This window comes from Gopherus evgoodei, chromosome 1 (assembly GCF_007399415.2).
Source record: "Gopherus evgoodei ecotype Sinaloan lineage chromosome 1, rGopEvg1_v1.p, whole genome shotgun sequence".
In the NCBI taxonomy this organism is placed as follows: domain Eukaryota; kingdom Metazoa; phylum Chordata; order Testudines; family Testudinidae; genus Gopherus; species Gopherus evgoodei.
The window spans coordinates 17,923,431-17,942,686 of NC_044322.1; the positions used below are offsets into that span (position 1 = coordinate 17,923,431).

At 46.5% G+C, this 19,256-nt stretch overlaps 2 protein-coding genes across 5 annotated transcripts in view; one reads left to right on the top strand and one right to left on the bottom strand.

Annotated features, from left to right (window-relative positions):
- CCDC81 (coiled-coil domain containing 81) overlaps positions 1–6,547 on the top strand; it is a 30,745-nt gene extending 24,198 nt beyond the window's left edge. For all 3 annotated transcript variants that reach the window (XM_030558889.1, XM_030558883.1, XM_030558900.1), the window contains one exon: positions 2,347–6,547. In XM_030558889.1, the coding sequence (XP_030414749.1) occupies positions 2,347–2,488 (142 nt within the window). In that variant the 3' untranslated portion in view covers positions 2,489–6,547. The remainder of the gene's footprint in view (positions 1–2,346) is intronic.
- The window catches only part of ME3 (malic enzyme 3), a 199,198-nt gene continuing 186,488 nt past the window's right edge, over positions 6,547–19,256 (bottom strand). For both annotated transcript variants that reach the window (XM_030558922.1, XM_030558913.1), the window contains exons 9-14: positions 17,399–17,512; positions 16,628–16,733; positions 15,265–15,407; positions 13,798–13,971; positions 12,647–12,745; positions 6,547–7,782 (exon numbers count right to left, since the gene is read on the bottom strand). In XM_030558922.1, coding sequence (XP_030414782.1) covers positions 7,621–7,782; positions 12,647–12,745; positions 13,798–13,971; positions 15,265–15,407; positions 16,628–16,733; positions 17,399–17,512 — 798 coding nt within the window. In that variant the 3' untranslated portion in view covers positions 6,547–7,620. The remainder of the gene's footprint in view (positions 7,783–12,646; positions 12,746–13,797; positions 13,972–15,264; positions 15,408–16,627; positions 16,734–17,398; positions 17,513–19,256) is intronic.

The window sequence follows — 19,256 nt, forward strand, 5'->3', positions numbered from 1 at the left end:
GGAGAGACAACTTGATGATTACCTGTTCTATTCATTCCCTCTGGGGCACCTGGCATTGGCCACTGTTGAAAGACAGGATACAGGGTAGATGGACCTTTGTTCTGACCCAGTATGGCCGTTCTTATGTTCTTATGTAACACCACCCTGCGCCTGCACACTAAACCCAGCAACCAAAATCAGACTAAAGTATCAGCCCACAGGAGACTAAACTGTTATGTGGCCTTAGGCAGAGAACAGGATGGGCCAAGGTGCCTGATGGCCCTGGGCCCCCGCAATGGCAGAGACTTGATTAAGTGAGATATACCCAGTTAATCCTGGCAAGTGACCTGTGCCCCACACTGCAGAGGAAGGCGAAACTCCCCACCCCCGACCCAAAGTCACTGCCAATCGGACTTGGGGCAAGAAAATGTTTGCGTGTATACTCAGCTTGAACAGAATTATGGAATTGGCATTCTTAACTTTCAGGATTTTTATTGCAGATTTGTACTGACATTTTATACTGTCTGTTTTCTGTTTGGGTGGATGGCAAGAAAGCAGGAGAAGACACTTAGTGGAAGGCTGGCCAAAAGAATTGAGTTTTAAAGTGCAATTCTTTCCAATACAAGTGGCTCCACATACACTGTTTCCCACTGATTTCTGGATCACACTTGCTCAAGTAAAAAGACATTATTTCAAACGGACAGCCCTGGAAACTCACTGAGGGCTCTGACAATCAAGCTGGGACTTTTCCATCCTGTGCATCATCACCAAGGCTCTGCAGGTCAAATTACGGCCTAAAACAGTGGTTCTCAACCTTTCCAGACCACTGTATTCCTTTCAGGAGTCTGATTTGTCTTACCCCGCAAGTTACACCTCACTTAAAAATTACTTGCTACAGAATCTGACATAAAAATACAAAAGTGTCACGGCATACTATTAATGAAAAATTGCTTACTTTCTCATTATATAATTATAAAATAAATCAATAGGAATATAAATATTGTACTTACATTTCAGGTATAGTATATAGAGCAGTATAACAAGAACTGTCTGTATGAAATTTTAGTTAGTATTGACTTTGCTATTGCTTTTTATGTAGTCTATTGTAAAACTAGGCAAATATCTAGATGAGTTGATGTATCCCGTGGAAGACCTCTGTGTACCCCCAGGGGAATGCATACCTCTGGTTGAGAACCACAGGCCTAAAATACTTGTTGTCAACTTATGTCCTCAGTGTTACCTGTGTTAAACCTATTGTATTCAGGTTACTCCTTCAGTAACATCTGTCCAAGCCTGCTTAAGGTTAAAATCCTAATGGGATACCTAGGCACTTTGATATGCATAGGTTCCCTTCCTATCTTCTCACCTGTCTACTCTGGTTTTCCAGAGGTGGGACTCTTTGCTGCATAAAATGCCAAACAAGGTGGATTTAAAAAGATTTCTGAAAAATGAATAATAGTGTAAAGAGCCTAATGGCAGGCATATCTAGGCACTTCAGATTGTGGTTTAGTGCGCCATTACCACAGCCCAGGTGGAATGTCTTAATGCCAAGTTATAAAGCACCTAGTATCACACAGCCAGTCAGCTCTCTGACATGGCTGGACACTGCTAGCCTTCTAATGCAATACAGAGAGGGTGATACCTCCTGCTGTACGGCTAGTGCATAGAAGGATCCCTTTGGTTACCAGGTCTGTTTTAAGGACTCGCTGACGGGAGCCAGCAATCTTCATTTGAAAAAGACCAACAAAAATTAAGTATATTAGGTGTTTTGTTATTTGCCATAGATGGTGTATAAATGGCCTTAGAGGTGCCTTTGAGTTAGTGGGTGTCCTGTGGCCATCTCTTGTGGGGCAGAACCGCTCTACTCTGCCTTGTGCGTTGAGAGCCTTGTATCAGAACAGCTGATCAGCCACTGCTCACACGCAGAGGGGCACCTCTAGGGCACCCTCTACATTGGTAATATAAGCCAGAGGTGGATTGCATCTAAAGGGCTCTCTAGATTTACCAACAGGTGGGCTCCAAAGTCCAGCTTAGTCTGGCCTTTCTCTCATGCCACCTCCGAAGCAACAGACTGGTAGCAGTCAGCTGTGTACTGCATTGATGCCTTCTGCACTGGCTTACTTCCATTGAAGGGCCCAGATCTTGCCTTTCTCAGCCCTTATATGGATAGCTGCAAATTTTACTATCCAACTGTATTGTACAGGAGGGCTCTGTGTGATCCGTGACCCAGCCACAGAGTCAGGTGTAACTCTGGCATTAGCAGGTATAATTCCCATTGACTGCAGTGGGATGAGGCTGAATTGGTGCAGCTTATTTCTCTGTTTTCCCTTAGTCAATAACTTTTAACACATTTCTCTTTACCTTTAGTGCCGGGGACAAGCTCTTGCTACTTGATCAGTGCGAGAGATATCGACGCTGTTTCCAGTGTAAGAGGCGCACGACCAACTGCGGGGAATCCCATGTGTGGTCAGAGTCTAGATACGTTCCAGGATCCCGGTTAATGGTTTGAAGCAAGTTTTCACCTTATTTTTGTTTTCTTTGTGGGGATTTTTCCCCCCCCGAATGTGGTGAGCTGTGTCTCACAGCTCAGTGAAAATTGCTCTAAAGATTGTTGCTTTCGGACTTAGGTTTTTATGAGAATTATGTTGAATTAAACAAAATTCCAAAGGAGTAATTTCCTTGCTTTGGTACCAGATCTGTAGGTTAGCTGGTAAGATCTGGAAGGGTAGAAAGAAGACAGCAGGGGGAGCAGGAGATCTTTACCCTCTCAAGTTGTCATTGAGTGATCAGCAATTGCTACTCCTCTGATCAGCATTTAGTGCCCTGTAGGAAAGGAGTTGGTGTTCTTGGTCCAGTATCTAGGGGAAGCTACCACTATTTAACCCCCTTCTTGGCAATCTCAGCAAAGATGAAGAACTGAATTAGCATGTAGACTGACCTGATCTCACACCAAGTGGTTGTACTTCCTGATCCGAGGGCAGGCCTTGAAGGTAAGGCAGCTTGCACTGCCACTGTCCATGACGTCGTCTATTTGGTTGTCCGCAACCTCACTCACCAGGGCTTCACATAGACTGGTGCTCTTCAAGCCATTCAATTCACCTAATCATTGACCGTTGATGCCGGTAAATATTAATCTCTGCTGTGGGGTCTGATACAAGAGGCATTCTGAAAGGAAGTTCTGTTACAGATCCTGCCTGCTGTCCCACAAATAGTGGGGGTACTAAGTGGAATAAGCATTTCCAGATGAACTCCTTCACCCCTTTGATGTGCTACAGTGTGGTGCTTGGGTGTGAGGAGCCCTGTGGGCACTCTGCTGAAATACTAGCTCAAGCAGGCTTTTTAGAAAATCCTACTCTCCTAAGCCTCATTTTGAATGCAAGCGCTGCAACTGAGTCCTCTGCTCTTCAGGCACTTGTCCAGCTGGAACTGCTGAATTGGAATCAGACGTGTTTAAAGGCTGAGATGCTGTGCATTAGTGGAGACTGGCCAAGAGCTGGATCACAGCCGTGGAGGCAAGGAGAGAAATGTGCTAATTAGGCGAGAGATCAACCAATACTGCCAATTTGCTACAGAACCCAAGAGAATACAAATTGTCCAAACAGTCAGACGCCTGCCCTGACTCACACTCCAGAGCGCAGCAGTGCTCTCTCTGACTGTTGCTAAAGCCCTGGATATTTAAAGCCTGATCCTGCAGTATTCCTGCAAAGCTCATTGAGCTCATCAGGCGTTTTGCAAGGGCTATAGCATTGGGGGCCTTCTAGATCCTCTTCCCCTTCCCAAAACTCACCTTTGATAGGGGGCAATAACTGGTCTGTTACTGACAGCTGTAGGCCCTCTCCCCGAAGGACGTCACCAGCTACATCGCTCTACTGTCTGAACAGACGGTCCCCGAACCTGAGCAGGGACAGAGATTGTTTCTGTACACTGGAACTGTATTATTGTTGAATAGTTATACTGTAGTAGTTCCCAGCAGTCCTACACAAGCCCTCATTGTACTAGATGCTGCAGAAATGCTTAGGGAAGACACTGTCCCTACCTCAACTAACTCACTTTAGCAATCTGTGCAATCAGTTAGCTAAGGCCGCCAACGGCCCGGTGAGGTAAATAAAAGAGACCCAGTGCAAGCCTCCTTTGGGGCTGCAGGGGCTATTGGACAGTGAATAGCAGTGCTGCACAGCAGGCTGAGACAAGCACTGAAGAGTATCCTATCCAGTTGAAGCTGTAGTGAGGCATGTAGGTGGGCAGGGCTGCAGGACTAACATCCTTAAGGTGCCATGGGATACATAATGGTTAGCCCGTGCTCATCACCGAGCACTATGCAGTAGTGCATTAACCGCTGTGACTATCCATCTGTCACGGGTTTCTCTCATGCACTCCATAGGTGAAGAAGTGGCTGGTGTGTTCTGTTTTGGAATTTATTTCTCTATACAGTGAGATGTTGTGAGGCTCATGGCTTGCTGTCTGAAAGATGGGTGCTCCAACAGCACAATGCCCCTAATGCACAGGTTCAGTCCTGACTAAGCAAAGAACCTGATCACATGAGCAGTCTCATTGACATTAATGGGAACCCTCACCTGCTTTGCTGGATTGGTGCCCAAGAGGGTAGGCAACACCACATTGGCTTCCATTTTCAGGTGTAGTCTGCATGCCTGGCTCTCACTGACACATGTATAGTACGGCGTATACAATGAATTTAAAATACTCTTCAGAAAACATTTGCATACGTGGTTTTTAAAAGAAGGGATGGTGTTGCACTTTTTAAGTAAGCTTTAATTGATTATACAAATGAAACATACACAGTACAGAAACCTGTCACTGCATTACAAAAGCACTGCATGTACAGTCACTTACAGGAGCTGTTTAATGCTCTCTAATAAAATGGCCAGCACATTCAGCTTGTCTGAGGTCTTCATAAAGTAATGCTAAGAATTACTGAGGCAGTTTAACACGGTTTTATGGACAAAGTGACAATGAAAGGGTTCCATTGGACCTGTACACGGAAAAGCAGAATAATATTGAGATTAACCTGTCATTATAGCACCTGATGACTGGAGGGGAGAATACAGACAATGACAAACTCCAGAAGGTGTTTTGGGTTGGAAGTGTGCATTGTTTTAGGAGTGCTTTCTTCTCCTGCTGCTTTAGTCACTGACTGAATTCAAAATGTGGTTTATGTTAGCTCCTGAGCAGAGTGGAGTGGGAGCATGCCACCTGCTGTGTTCGTAATGTTCCTCACAGATTGTAGGCACTCATGCAAGGTATGCAAATAGCTCGAAGTAAGGGAGAAAAATCATCAGTGATTTCAGTTCAGATACCGACTCTTGTTTAGAGATGGATACAACCTCCACCCTCCGTCCAGGTGGGACGCTGAATGTTTTCCTCCAAAATTTGGGGGTGATCAGCTCAGATTCTGGTGCATGCCCATTTCTACATCACTTTTATTGAGCCAAATACTGACTGAGGAGAACCTGAGGTTAAACCCTGAGAAGCACAGTAATCTCACTGCTTGTTGAAACGTGAAGTCAGTGGACTCAGTGGAGAGTCAGACAGTCCGAATGGCTTAGGCCCTGATCCTGCAAAGACTTACACACACACTTAACTGTACCCACTGTGACTAATTGATCCCATTGATGCGAGTGGGACTACTCAGTGTGTCAAGTTAAGTCTGTATGTAAAGCCTTGCGTGACTGGGACCTTAAAGCAACTAGAAAGCTCTCAGTTTTGGCTTTACATGTCAGATATGTTGCCAGTTTTCATTTTAACTGATATTTTAATTGGGAAAAGAAGTTAAGGTCTCAGCTAATCAGGAAACAAACATTACATTGCTGAACTGGTTGTAGCAGTTCAGAGAAAACTATTTGACTGCTGCGATATCAATGGGGATGCATCAGATGTGGTCTAACTGGTTCATCAGTGTTGCACATGTCTGCATTGCTGACTTTTGATACGATCATGCTGAATTTCATTATGTGATGAGTCTGTTTTCAGCCAACCATGAGCTAAGACTTTTTGTTCATGCATCAATTAATAACATTTTAAAATAGATCAGATTCTGTTTTCCTTTTTTGTGTGCTAGTCTGAAAATAAACAGATGTCCATCCCTTTGCATTGGCAGTCAGATTTGATGAGGCAAGACTTGTATGGTTAAAGCCTGTATTTAACCCAGCAGCAGAAACATAAACTTGATTTATTGGTTATGATGCTTTGGGTGCTGTTTTATGTTAAGTAAAAAAAAAAACTCTATTACTATTCCCTGAGACCTTTCTTGGCCATATTGGAGCCAGGTAAGGAAAATCAAATACTCTTAAATCTTCGGAGTGTAGGATCTTGATTGTAGTTATATAGGTTACAGACATTTGATGATATGAACCAATAGAATAAGGCTTTAAATAAACAGAACAAACTTACACAAGGTCGGTGATATAATATATTATTGGACCAATGTCTGTTGGTGAAAGAGACAAGCTTTTGAGCTACATAGAGCCGTTCTTCAGGTGTGGGATAACAGAGTGTCACAGCTAAACACAAGGTGGAACAGATTGTTTAACGTAAGTAGTTAACACATATTTTAAGAGACCATTCAAGGTGAAGTGGCCCCATTAACACCTCTCAGTCATAGGACAAAAAATGAGGAAGAATTTCTGTACAAATGCACTATGAAACCAACCATATGCCACATCTTGTATTTAGCTGTGACACTCTGAGTACCTTTTCCAGGCCTGAAGAAGAGCTCTGCGTAGCTCAAAAGCTTGTCACTTTCACCATAGAAGTTGGTACAATACAATATATTACCTTACACACCTTGGTGTGCCAATATTCTTGGACCAACATGGCTACAACAACACTGCAAAGGACAAACTTGGAACTTCAGATTATCTTTAAAAACATCTTCAGGTTAGGCTGATATTATTCCCTTTTAAAGGAATCAATAGGGAAAGGATACTCCTCACTAATACATTTAAACTGATTGTTAAAGGACATATGCAGTGTTGTTGTAGCCATATTGGTCCCAGGATATTAGACACTCAACATGGAAGATTTTTGAAAGGTATTCCTAAATTTACAGCAAACTCCATTGACTCCAGTGCAGCGACTTCTGATTTCCGCTAGTGTCACTGAAGGGAGACTAGAGCGCCAAAACAGTAGTGATGCCGCAGTGCCTTTGATTGCAATTCTTTTTGATTACTAAAAAAATCACTGTAGCAGTCTGCGTATCAAAGAAATGAAACGTCAGTGACAGTTTTGGCCTCTACCACCATCGCTTTGTAGAAGAGAGGACCCAAGCCAGTTCCTTGGGAGCTATGTTTCCTGTGTGATTTGCTACCTTACAATTCATTCTTTTGATACAGAAGTGAGACAATTTGTTTAGACGAGAATACTGTTTATGCAAGGTCACAGGAGTGCTTTGCAGGAAGGTGGAAACTGTGGTGCAGGACTTCTTGGGGTAAGCCTTTAGATATATATGTCTCTGTCACCGCACATGTTGGCTCTGGCCTTTTCCCTAGTCAGGTACTTACAAAATAAAAAGGCAGCTGCAAGTAAGAAAGTGCTTGTTTCCAGATACAATACAATTTTGCAAGCCTGAAGATTGGCAATGATGGTAACAACCAGGGAATATTAAGGATCAGAGTTTTAAAAGAATTATACATCTTGAATGTGCATGGCTGCTTGTGGCCACCTGTAGTTATCGATAGCAAACGACTCATAGTCAGTGCTATACATGAGGGCTTTGACAAAGGCTTCCTTGTCTTCTGGTTCTGGGTACCAGGAAGCCAGATTATGTTTGTAGGCATAGTCAACAATCTGAAAAGAAAAAAACCCAAAACAATAATGAATAGCTCAATCCCTAATGCTATTTCTCCCCAAGACCTGGTCTACACTATGAAGTTCGGTCGACGTAAGCCACCCTGCGTTGACCTAGTTGTGCCTGTATCTACACTTTAATTTGTCTCACATGGATGGGGCCCCCTTATGGAGACACGGTAGCCCCATCTCCCCGAGTGGTGTTGAGCCAGGGTTGATATACTGAGGTTGATACAATGCAAGTGTAGACACTGCATTATCTATATCGGCTTTAGCAGTCCTCCAGCAGCCATCCCACAATGCCTGACACTGAATGCTGTGGTTACAGTTGTGAACTCCACTGCCCAGAGGTCACAGAGACTGGAAGGCCCCTCCTTTCCCCCCCCCCGCCACCATAAAACTCTGCAAATTTTTGAAATGCCATTTTCTGACTGTCCGGTTTAGCAAGCACACCTAGCAGCTCTCCACTGTTGTGTGAAACTGCCTGGGTGACCAGGCGGGCTACATGCTCCAAACTTGCTCTGGTCTGAAGTAGATGGGAGATCTTGGCTGTCCTGAGCCTGTGGGGAGAAGAGCCTGTGCGGGCATAACTATGGACAAGCTGTAGAAATGTGGACAGCTACGAGCAGCTTACACAGAGGACTCAAGAGAAGGGGTGTGACAGGGATCAGCAGCAGAGCCGCGAGAAAGCGAAGGAAATGCGGCAGGCCTATCAGAAGGCCAGGGAGGCCAACAATCGATCCAACGCCGAGCCGCAGACAAGTTGCTTTTTCAAAGAGCTACATGCCGTATTTGGTGAAAACCCAACCAGCAGCCCATGGATACCTCTGAGGAGCCTAAGACCACAGACTCATGGCATGCACAGCAAGGAGGAGGAGTGAAGGAGACTAGGGGACATGCAATCAGGATTCCTGCTATGCTGCAAGCCAGGACTTGTTTGAGACTCCACCACAGTCAAGTCAGTGCCAGCAGTTGACCACCAGTGAGCCCAGTGCAGGGGAAGGAACCTTGGGTAAGTGTGTAAATGTATTTCCCAGTACCATGATGTCCCCCAATGTAACAGGCCACAGCTATTGACTTTTCATTAGTTTACTCGTCCTAGAAGAGATAGTGGCACAACAAGGAGAGGTAGAGTTGTTAGCTGCTCTTCATTCCCCTATAAGTTAGGCAGGGAAGTGGGGGTTTGTGGAGAGGTTTGTTCATGTACACAGGAATGCCCCTTGAATCCGCCTGAGAGATCTCAATGAAACTTTCATGTTGGTACCCTGCAATCCTCTCCCGAAGGTTTCTAGGGATGGCAGCCTTAGGTCTTCCTCCCCAGCAGAACATTTTCCCATGCCAGTTGGTGATGACTTTAGGAAGCACCATTGCAGTCAACAGGCTAGCGGTATACAGGCCCAGGCAACTTCAGGACACCAACAGCAGCTGGGCTGTCCATGCGTTTGTCACCCTCAGGAGTGAGATATCAGCTAAGGTCACCACTGCCTGTGGAAATTGGTGCCAGTATTCAATGGCACTGCCCTATACTCATTCCTTAAAGCAATTCCCTTCTTATTTCTCTCGCCCCTGGGGGGGCCATGCTCATATGGCTGGTGTTGTGAATGGTGCCGTGCATAAGCACTACAAAGCAGAAATGACAACAAGCATGTCTTTGTAAAAATTTAGGGGAACACAGGAAGGGAGTTCTGAACTTAATTTTTGCTTTCTGTTGTGACTATTCTAACAACCTGTGTGTGTGTGTGTGTTTTAGGGGTAGCTTGAGGTGTTTCCCCTCCATACCCACAGGATGCCTGAGCCAGATATGGAGGAGAAAGAAGAGGTCTTAGGGTGACATGTTCAGCAAGATCCAGCAAGCCAGTGCTGCATCACACCGTGAACTGAGGGCCTAGAGGGTGAATACTGCAGGCTGTATGGACATGGAAAGAATGGACAGAGACAGGTTCAGGAATCCCAGCAGGGAAAGGAGAGGGAGATGCACCAGGACATAATGGGACTTCTCTGGCAGCAAACACAGATGCTGCAGCCTCTTATGGACCTACAGATTCAACAGCCACTCCCTTGGCTGCCTATGGAGATCTCTACTAGAGCACCTCCCTACACACAACCCCTTCAACATTCCACATGGCATCAGGAGCTGTATCCCTACCTCTGCTACTCCACACCGGGGGACAGTCAGACCAACCCCAGCTTCACATACACTGACCTATGAGAGCCAAGGTTGCTGTATGAGTGTAGCCAAAATGGACATAAATGCATGACAATGGCACCCACCGTGGATTTTCCAACTCCAAAATGATTTCCTGTTAATCGGTGGCAATCGGACATTGGAAGATTTCACAGGACAGTTGCCACTGGTTTTTCCACTTCAGTGCAGCTCTCGTTCTGGTGTCCCTGCGATGGAAGGCTGTGGCAAGCTCGGCACATAGAGCCAGGAATGTGGCCCTCCTTGCACATCGAAAAGTTCTGCAGCGATTGCTCATCATCCCAAACCTACCTTATGATGTGATCCCATCTGTTAGTGCTTGTTTGTTGGGCCCAGAAGTGGCGCTTCATTGTCTGCAGCTGCTCTGTGAATGCCACCAACTACCTTGCATTGGTTTTCACTATATCCCATGAAATCTGGCCTCCATGAGATCATCGTGTTCCCTTCTGATCTGGTTCTTTTTGAGGTTCTGCAAATACCGGCGAATTGTGTGTCTGGTGCTTGGAACACTCACGACAATAGTGCAGAACTGTGCGGGTTCCATGCTTCTGTCAGAGATGGTGGAGAGCAAGGAGGGCCACGTAGGTTCGTGGGTTTTTTTTTTTTTAAAAAGGTGCAGAAATTATGGGATAAGGATGACATTACAGGAGGGAGAAAGATGCATGCTGGGACGTTGTCCCCTTGCTCCCAGTCACCCCTGTATGACTCATTTCTTTCCCCTCATGCATTGCCAAAACTTCCCAAAAGACTGCACTGGATGGTGGCGAGTTGCACCCTGGAATACCTACCCAGGAGGAGGGAGATTTCATTATCTGAGTCGCACTAAAATGTGGAAGAGAGGACTAACTGTTCAAGATCAGCCAAGACTTCTGTGCTAGAGGCTGCACCACTAGTCTGTGAAGCAAGATGTGCTGCTGTATGTTTTGCATGGAAAGTGAGTGGTATTTCCTGCTTCATTTTCAAAAATCTATTACTGATCAGATGTATATAGCACTTTACAGACTGCTAGATTCTCAAGACACCTCTGGGGGCAGCTAAGTATTAACATCCCCATAGTCAGAAAAGGTGAAACTGAGGCATGAGGTAAATTTTCAGAAGTGATCTCTAAGTTGGGTATACTATAGACACTAAGGCCAAGTTATTCAACCATGGGTGTCTACATGTACCCATAAATCCATATTTAATCACTGGCCTTGACTCTTCATGGAACACTTGCAGCTCCTATTAAGGATGATGGAACATGCCCTGGGTGCTCAGCGCCTCTGAAAATCAGGCCACTTATTTAGGTGCCCAAGTTTAGATGCCCGAAATCTGACCATAAGCTCACTGAAATCAATGGAAAGATTCCAACTTACTTCAGGCATCACTGGATCAGGCCCCCAAAGTCTGCAAACGTTGGCCCTGATTTGCCAAGGTGTTGATCACTCTAAGCCCCCACTGACTAAGTGCAGTTAGGGATGATCTACAACTCTGAAAATCTAGCTACATGCACCGGAACAAGGGTGGCTCCAGGCCCCAGCACGCCAAGCGCGTGCTTGGAGCAGCAAGCCGTGGGGGGCGCTCTGCCGGCGCCGCGAGGGCGGCAGGCAGGCCTGCCTGCCCTGCTTGGGGCGGCAAAATACCTAGAGCCGCCCCTGCACCTGAAAATGGGCCACTTTTAACATTTGGGTCTCAGCCATTTTCCCAAATACAGAAAGAACTGCTAGAAAATCTGGGATGAAACTCAGGAGTTTGTGAGTACTATTGCTTTGCTCACATCACACAAGAAAGCCACACAACTCAGGACAAGAAACAGAGCATGGAGCTTTAAACCACACGGGATTCATTTTCTTACCATTACTAAGACTCTTCACCTCAACATCCTGATTCAGTATTTACAATGTCAGTAATTTGAAATGTACAAGGAGGCTTCACCGATGTGTGATGGAGGCTAATATGGAATTAATGTCAGACACAGTGGGAGTCAACTGGGAGTTACACAGTGTGGGGCTACCTGGAATTGTGATTGGCCCATGGCACTGAATCAGCTCTGATAAACCTGAATGATCTACTCCAGGGGTCGGCAACCTTTCAGAAGTGCTGTGCCGAGTCTTCATTTATTCACTCTAATTTAAGGTTTTGCGTGCCAGTAATAATTTTAATGTTTTTAGAAGGTCTCTTTCTATAAGTCTATAATACAGAACTAAACTATTGTTGTATGAAAAGTAAATAAGGTTTTTAAAATGGTTAAGAAGCTTCATTAACAATTAAATTAAAATGCAGAGCCCCCGGACGGGTGGCCAGGACCCGGGCAGTGTGAGTGCCGCTGAAAATCAGCTCACATGCTGCCTTTGGCATCCGTGCCATAGGTTGCCTACCCCTGATCTACTCTATCCAGTGGAAAGTCATGGGGCAGAAGGGGGGGGCAGGGCTGAGAGCAGCGAGCGAAGGTGTGTCTGTGGCTGGAAAAGGCGGTGCTTCAGCCAGAAGAGGCGGGGTACGGGGCTAGCCTCCCCAAGGGGAAGCGTCACCCACTGCCCATGTTTCTGGGTCTAATATAGCCAGTGCAGTTATACTGGTAGTCATAATCTCATCAAAGATGAGGACAAGAGAAAAATCCTTGCCAACGTTACGAGAGGTTATATATAAACAAAAACTTCACAAGAATACTTGAATTCTTACTTTAACAGCAATTTTGAAGGACACCTCTCTGATGGTACTCAGAGGAGGATAGAGTCTCCCTTCAGCAAGATGCTCCTCCGTGACCTCTTCAGCGATAGACTAGAATGAAGAGAAGGTAGGTTATACATGTTCTCCATCAAGTACAGCATGTGCCCTCTTAAGGCTTTAACAAGGCAGTGCATAGCTGAGACTTCAGTTGCTACGAGAGCCGGGAGCAGTCCTTGTAATCAAAAGCAAAATCACCCAAAATTCAAATCTGCATACATTTCATTCTGAGCTTCATAGAATAGCAAGGTTGGAAGGGACCTCAGGAAGTCATCTAGTCCAACCCCCTGTTCAAAGGAAGGCCAATTCCCAGACAGATTTTTACCCCACTTCCCTAAGTGGCCCCCTCAAGGATTGAACACACAACCTGGGTTTAGCAGGGCAATGGTCAAAATACTGTGCTATCCCTTTCCCTGCTTGAAGATGCAGCCCTTACAGCAAAATACCTGTGTACAACTAGCTACCATTTTTGAAAGAAGTGAGTCCATTTCTGAGAAAAAGTTGGCTATGTCTCCCAAACATGCCACATTGGCTATATGTTATCATCTGAAAACAGACATTTTTCTAAAAATACAGCCTACAACAAAGGCTGAGGAAAATGCAAAGTGGCAAAAATATCTTTGTGAGAGCTGCTGGCGTGGCGGGGAACTGTGGCTGCTTGCTTTTCCCTCCACTGATGGGAGCCAGGCACCTCCTGCAACAGGGGACAGGCTATGGCATAAATTCAGCTGTTTCAAATATGATCAAAAGCTTTAGGGGATTTTTGTTTTATTTTGGATTTGTTATTTTTGCCTGTAAGAAAAAATACCCAGGACTCCAGGGGACATGTGCCCTAGCCCGCCCCCTCTCCCCCCGCAGCTCCCTCCATAGAAGGAACCAAGTACTGGCTCATGCAGAGGACTTCTGTTGGCACAATGGAAGCTCTAGCATCCTGCTGTGCTGGGAAAGTCTGCAGCCTTTTGCTGAGGGGTTGAAGTTCACATGATACACATTGCCCTGGGCCGGTTCCTAGCCAAGGACTTAACTAGACTCCTGGGGGGTCAACAAGCCTCATTGAAGCTGCTTTTTAATTTTTTAAAAGCACCAGTTAAATATAGATCTGAAACCTCTGCCGTGGTGAGGAAGATATCATCAGAGATATGCCGGACCCCACAGGCAATAACTCCCAGCGCCACTCCGGGGAATACGTAGGCATTATTTCCTTGGCCGGGGAAGAAGGTCTGTCCACTGGCCAGGGTTACATTAGGGAATGGACTCCCACTTGCAAATATGCCTCGGCCCTGTTGAGAGAGACAGACACACACACAGATATTGGAGATGCAATGTCTACATTTGAGCGGATCCCAGAACCCAGCTCTGGGAGTACAGTGACTGTGATAGTAAATTCATTGATCATTCAGCAACAGCTCCATCACCGTTAGGGTCTGACTGCAATTTAAACGGACATACAGTTTGTTTGCCCAGGGGAAAGAGCCATGTGGCATTTACTTTCCATTTGGCCTGGTACCAGATGTCTCATTCTAACCTATTTATCTAGATACATACATGGCTCCTATCAACACAGTGTCCTGTGATGCAGGAAAATATTCTCATTTTACAGAGGAGAAGGAGATGTGCAGAGCTATTTAGGCCCAGATCCTCAAAGGTATTTAGGCTTAACCTCCACTGAAATCAATGGAAGTTAGGAGTCTAAATATTTTTGAGGATCTGGGCCTAAATGACTTACCCAAGGCCCCCCAGAAAGGCTGAGTTAGACCCTAGACTTGAATCCAGATCTCCTGAGTTCCAGTCCAGTGCCTTACCCACTCTCTTCCCCCTTGCCTGATCCAAATCCCAATGTTGCCTCCCATGAATACCTGAGCTAGGGCCCTCATGCATTTGAGGAGCTCACTGAGGAACACAGCTCTGATGGACCAGCCTGAGAAGGGAGTTTGAGGTAGGATCAGGGCCTCCCTCCTCTCCACCTAATAAAAAGCTACAACCCCAGCAAGGTTGTGTAGCTGGGCCCTGGAGGGAAGGAGGGTCTCTGCATCAGGAATGCCTCCCTCAACAAATCACCACCATTAACGCTAAGGATATGTCTCTGCTGTGCCAGTGTAGATGTTTTCTACATCAAAGGGGGTTTTCCATCAATATAGTTAAGAATTCTGTCACCCTAGCTGCATCCACTGTGTGTGTGTGTGTGTGTGTGTGTGTGTGTGTGTGTGTGTGTGTGTGTGTGTGTGTGTGTGTGTGTGTGGGTCAACCTAACTGTTGCACAGCGTGCAAAATGTTTCACAGCTCTCTGAACGGGGTAGGTAGGGTCAACCTAATTCTGGGGTGCAGACTAAGCCTGAGAGTTTATGAACGAAAGTTGCCCCCGTGGGGCTGATCAACTGCAAGAGCCCTGCAGGCTACCATTTTACTAGGCATGAGCTGTACATCAGTGGGGCTCTGCCAGGAGGTTACATTCATCCATGACCCACCGAAGAGCCCTCAGATCACTGTAGCACATAGAGAGGTTGCTCTGTGTGTTAAGTCTCTTTGGCTGTTCCACTCAGCTGCTGTGCTGGGAGAGACAGTCGCACATTTACCTCTGTTAGGTGATAGCACTGCTCGGCTGTGCACTCTGCTTTACTCGTGGGGTTACTTAGGGCGAATACGATGGGCCTGGCATTGAAAGATGCCATGTCCTTCAAAATCTTCTCAGTGAAAGCTCCTGCGATGGCGGCTACACCTAAGAAGTGAACAGTTAATTCCTGATTCACTCTATGACTTCCAATGGATCGGGCCCATGTTTCCTTAAACCTCAGCTCTTGTTGGTGCTCAGTAAACTGAACTGTATGACTCTGAGGGAGAAGGCCACCCCTTTCCAGAGACCTCCACTGTCTCCACTCTCCAAGTCAGATTTACAGTGACAAAACCACCTTCAGGACAAAGCCCTCCACTCCATCAAGCAGAGGATCAGCAAACAGCCCAAACCAAGTGTTTGTCTGGGTTGGCTTTCTAGCTATGCTCAGCACTATCCTTCAGGAGACCTGGCACCAGACTCTTGCTCTGCTGGTCAATTGGGGATATATTGGGCCCTACCAAATTTGCGGTAATGAAATCTGGTGTTCCTCTGTGAAATCTGGTCTTTTGCGTGCTTTTTACCCTATACAATACAGATTTGATGGGGGAGACCAGCATTTCTCAAATGTGAGGGTTCTGATCCAAAAGGGAGTTGCAGGGGGGGTTGCAGTATTGCCGTCCTTACTTCTGCACTGCTGTCTTCAGAGCAGGGCAGCCAGAGAGGGGCAGCTGCTGATTGAGGGCCCAGCTCTGAAGACAATACCATACCATGCCATCCTTACTACTGCGCTGCTGCTGGCAATGGCTCTGCCTTCAGAGCTGGGCTACCAGCCAGCAGCCACCACTCTGCCCAGCTCTGAAGGCAACGCCACTGCCAGCAGCAGCACAGAAGTAAGTATGGCAATACTGCAACCCCCTCTACAATAACCTTTGCAATCCCCCCACAGCTCCTTTTTGGATCAGGACCCCTACAATTACACCACCATGACATTTCAGATTTAAATAGCTGAAACCTTGAAATTTACAATTTTTAAAATCCTATGAGTGTGAAATTGACCAAAATGGGACATTAATTTGGTAGGGGCCCAGGGATATACAGGCTCAGCCTCCAGGAGCAGCAGAACTCTGCTTAACTCAAGAGTGCTCTCTGTGGCCAATTAAGGGCAGCACCAATTGGCTCTCAAGGGATCCCTATTCAACAGAAGGAGGGAGGGAGCTTGTGCTTCATAGCCTCAAGAGATGGGGCATCTTGGGAAGTAAAGGAAAAAAATGCAGGCAGGGAGGCCTTGAGAGTCGGACTGGACAACAGAGGAGCCCCTGGAACAAAGAAAGAACCCCCCCAAGAACTAGACAAGTGAAACGGAGCTCCAATTTCCGTGACTCTACCTATAATAGCTGTCGGCTTCACTCTTTGCACTACCTCCTCCAGAGTTCTCAGCTGGGGGTGGTCCTGGGCAAACATTTCCTTCTCGTGGTTCAGGTGACTCCTCCCCTGCAGGGAAAAAGGAACAAACCAGCCTCCAGCAGGCGAGAAAAGTCTGGATCGATTATTTGCAAAATCTTGTTTGCAAGATTTCAGTGCCTCACCCCATTCTATATTCTGCTATACCGCACTTATCCCTGTAGTATCTGTGCACCTTCCAGTTGTGTGTTATGTGACTAACATCTGTTAACGTGTGGTTTGTTCTCCCATCCTCTCGCGGGGGGGAAGGATTGTGTGCAGCGGAATGGTTTGTGTTGGTAAGTTTCTTTTTTGATGTGCACCTTGCACTTCGCGTGGAAGGTGGTGAGGTTAGTTTGGGCGGAAGTTCATTCCAGTGTCTTGGACCAAATCTCAAGAAAGCTCTGTCTCCTGGGGAGGAGATTTACAAAGTCCCACTGGGCCTGAAAAGCAGAATGGTGCCTGACTCTGCAGCTGGAGCTATCCCCGGAATGTCCAAATGCTTCCGGAAAGGGTATCAAAAATAGGAAAGCAAAGTCTACCTCGCTGTGTATAAGCAAGTGCAGCTCCATTGACTTCAACAGAATTGCAACCACTTCAGGGCTGCCTGTGGCCCATTGGATCCGCTTGCTCTGGGTTAATGAGTCAGGCCCCATTGTACCCTGTGCCTGTTACACTGCATCTATCATGCAGCAGTGCAACAGAGGCAGGTTTACCTTGACAATTAGTCCCTTGGAGTCCACCATCCAGATTTTTTTGATGGCGTCTTCCCTCAAAATTCCTTCCTTTTCCATGGCCATAACGATGAGCTGGGCTATGCCCATAGCAGCCTGAAACCCATAAGCAGAAAGCAAATTCCGATCATTTCCTCAGAGGAACGTGCCTCATTTTGGAGAGGTTTAAAAAGATGACAGGTCCCCTCACACTCCTCCCAAAAAGCACATGGATTGTAAACGCTGTGGGGCAGGGATCCTCTTTTTGTTCTGTACAGCACCTAACACACCGGGGCCCTGGGCCATGACTGAGGCTTCAACGCACACAGTAATACAAGTCGTCATCATCTAGCTGAAACGTGTCAAACAGGAGGGAGTGATTGATGGCTTCTAACGCAGCAGACTGGTCAAGGAGGTTGAAGATGGAGCATCGCCCTAGGATCTGACCAGGAAGAGGTTGTCTGAGACCTCTGTACTAGCAGTTTCAGTGGAGAGACGCAGGTAGAAGCCAGACTGGTGTGGCTCCAGGATGAAGCCAGCAGAGAGGAACTCTAGGCAACAGTGGTAAATTTGAAATGTTGAGAGGGGAACAGTCCCCTCTTTCTTCCCCCAGTCTCATGATAAAAAAAACAAAATAACCCTGACTTGCTGTCTATAGTTCTTGGCATTATGGTTTCACTGAGAGGCCTCACCTGAGATCTGGGTGGAAAGATGCCGAACACACCCATCTGTCGTGACTGTTAGATTGTAATCTCCATTTTACAGAGGGGCAAAATCACACAGGCAGTTGGTGACAGGAATTGAAGGCAGATCTCACAGGCCGCACTCCAGAGCCTTAACCACTAGCTACCCTTCCTCTCCCTGTTGTGGTAGGCACTGTACACACACTGAGGTAGAGATGGCTTCTGCCTCAAAGGGAAAGTGTGGCTCAACTCTGGCAAATGATTGTAAAAGTGGCATGGGGGAGTTCTGTGTTCGTTGTTCCTCAGTGACAGGCTCAGATTACGAGGAAGAAGATTTTTGTTTTCCCTAACAACCAGCTTGGCAGGCAGGCCCTGATTGTCAAGCTGGGCTCCTTTCAGTTCATGCATGATCAGTAATAAAGGTTCTGCAGGCCAAATTAAAACCCCACTGACACCTGTGCAGCCTCATTGCACTCTGTGGCTTTGCACGGAGCTGACTGTAACTTAAGTAAACCATTCTATTGGTGATGCACGAGGAGGAACAGGCTCTAGCTCCAGCTTCCTCTCAGATGTGCTGGCTCTGAAGGGCTAACAAGCAATGAAGACCATTCCTGTCAGAAAGGTACATTAAGAGTAGGTTGTCCCTTTGCTTCTCCTTACTGAATTCCAGCCTGGCTGAAGGCTTAGGCCCGGATCCACAAAGAGACTTTGGCGGAGCACTGCATGAAAAAAAATCACTGGAACAATACTGATGTGCAGAGCCAAGTGAGGCACCCAGGCTCCCTATATAATGCATGGGGAGAGACGGGTGCCTTAGAATGTGATCCACAAAAGCCAGCATGCTAGGCAAGGGGCTGCCTAAAGTAGCCAATGGGAGAAGCCGACAAGCGGGGTGTGTCCTAAGCCCTGCTCTCTCAGGGAGACAGGCACTGAAATATTTCTTGTGAGAATGAATTAGGTGACTGCTTCACACCACACAGAACTGTTGGCGAGGAGAGGAGGTGGTGCCCACCTGGTGGGACATTCTGAGATGGGCTCCCTTACTCTCTCCTGTGGAAGCTGTTCTATTTTGTATACATAATTAAACAGTGATTGGAACAGGTGGACTGACCCAGGATCTCCCAAGTGGGTGCCCTAACCACTGGACTACAGACTTGTTCTCATCCTTTCTCTGGCCC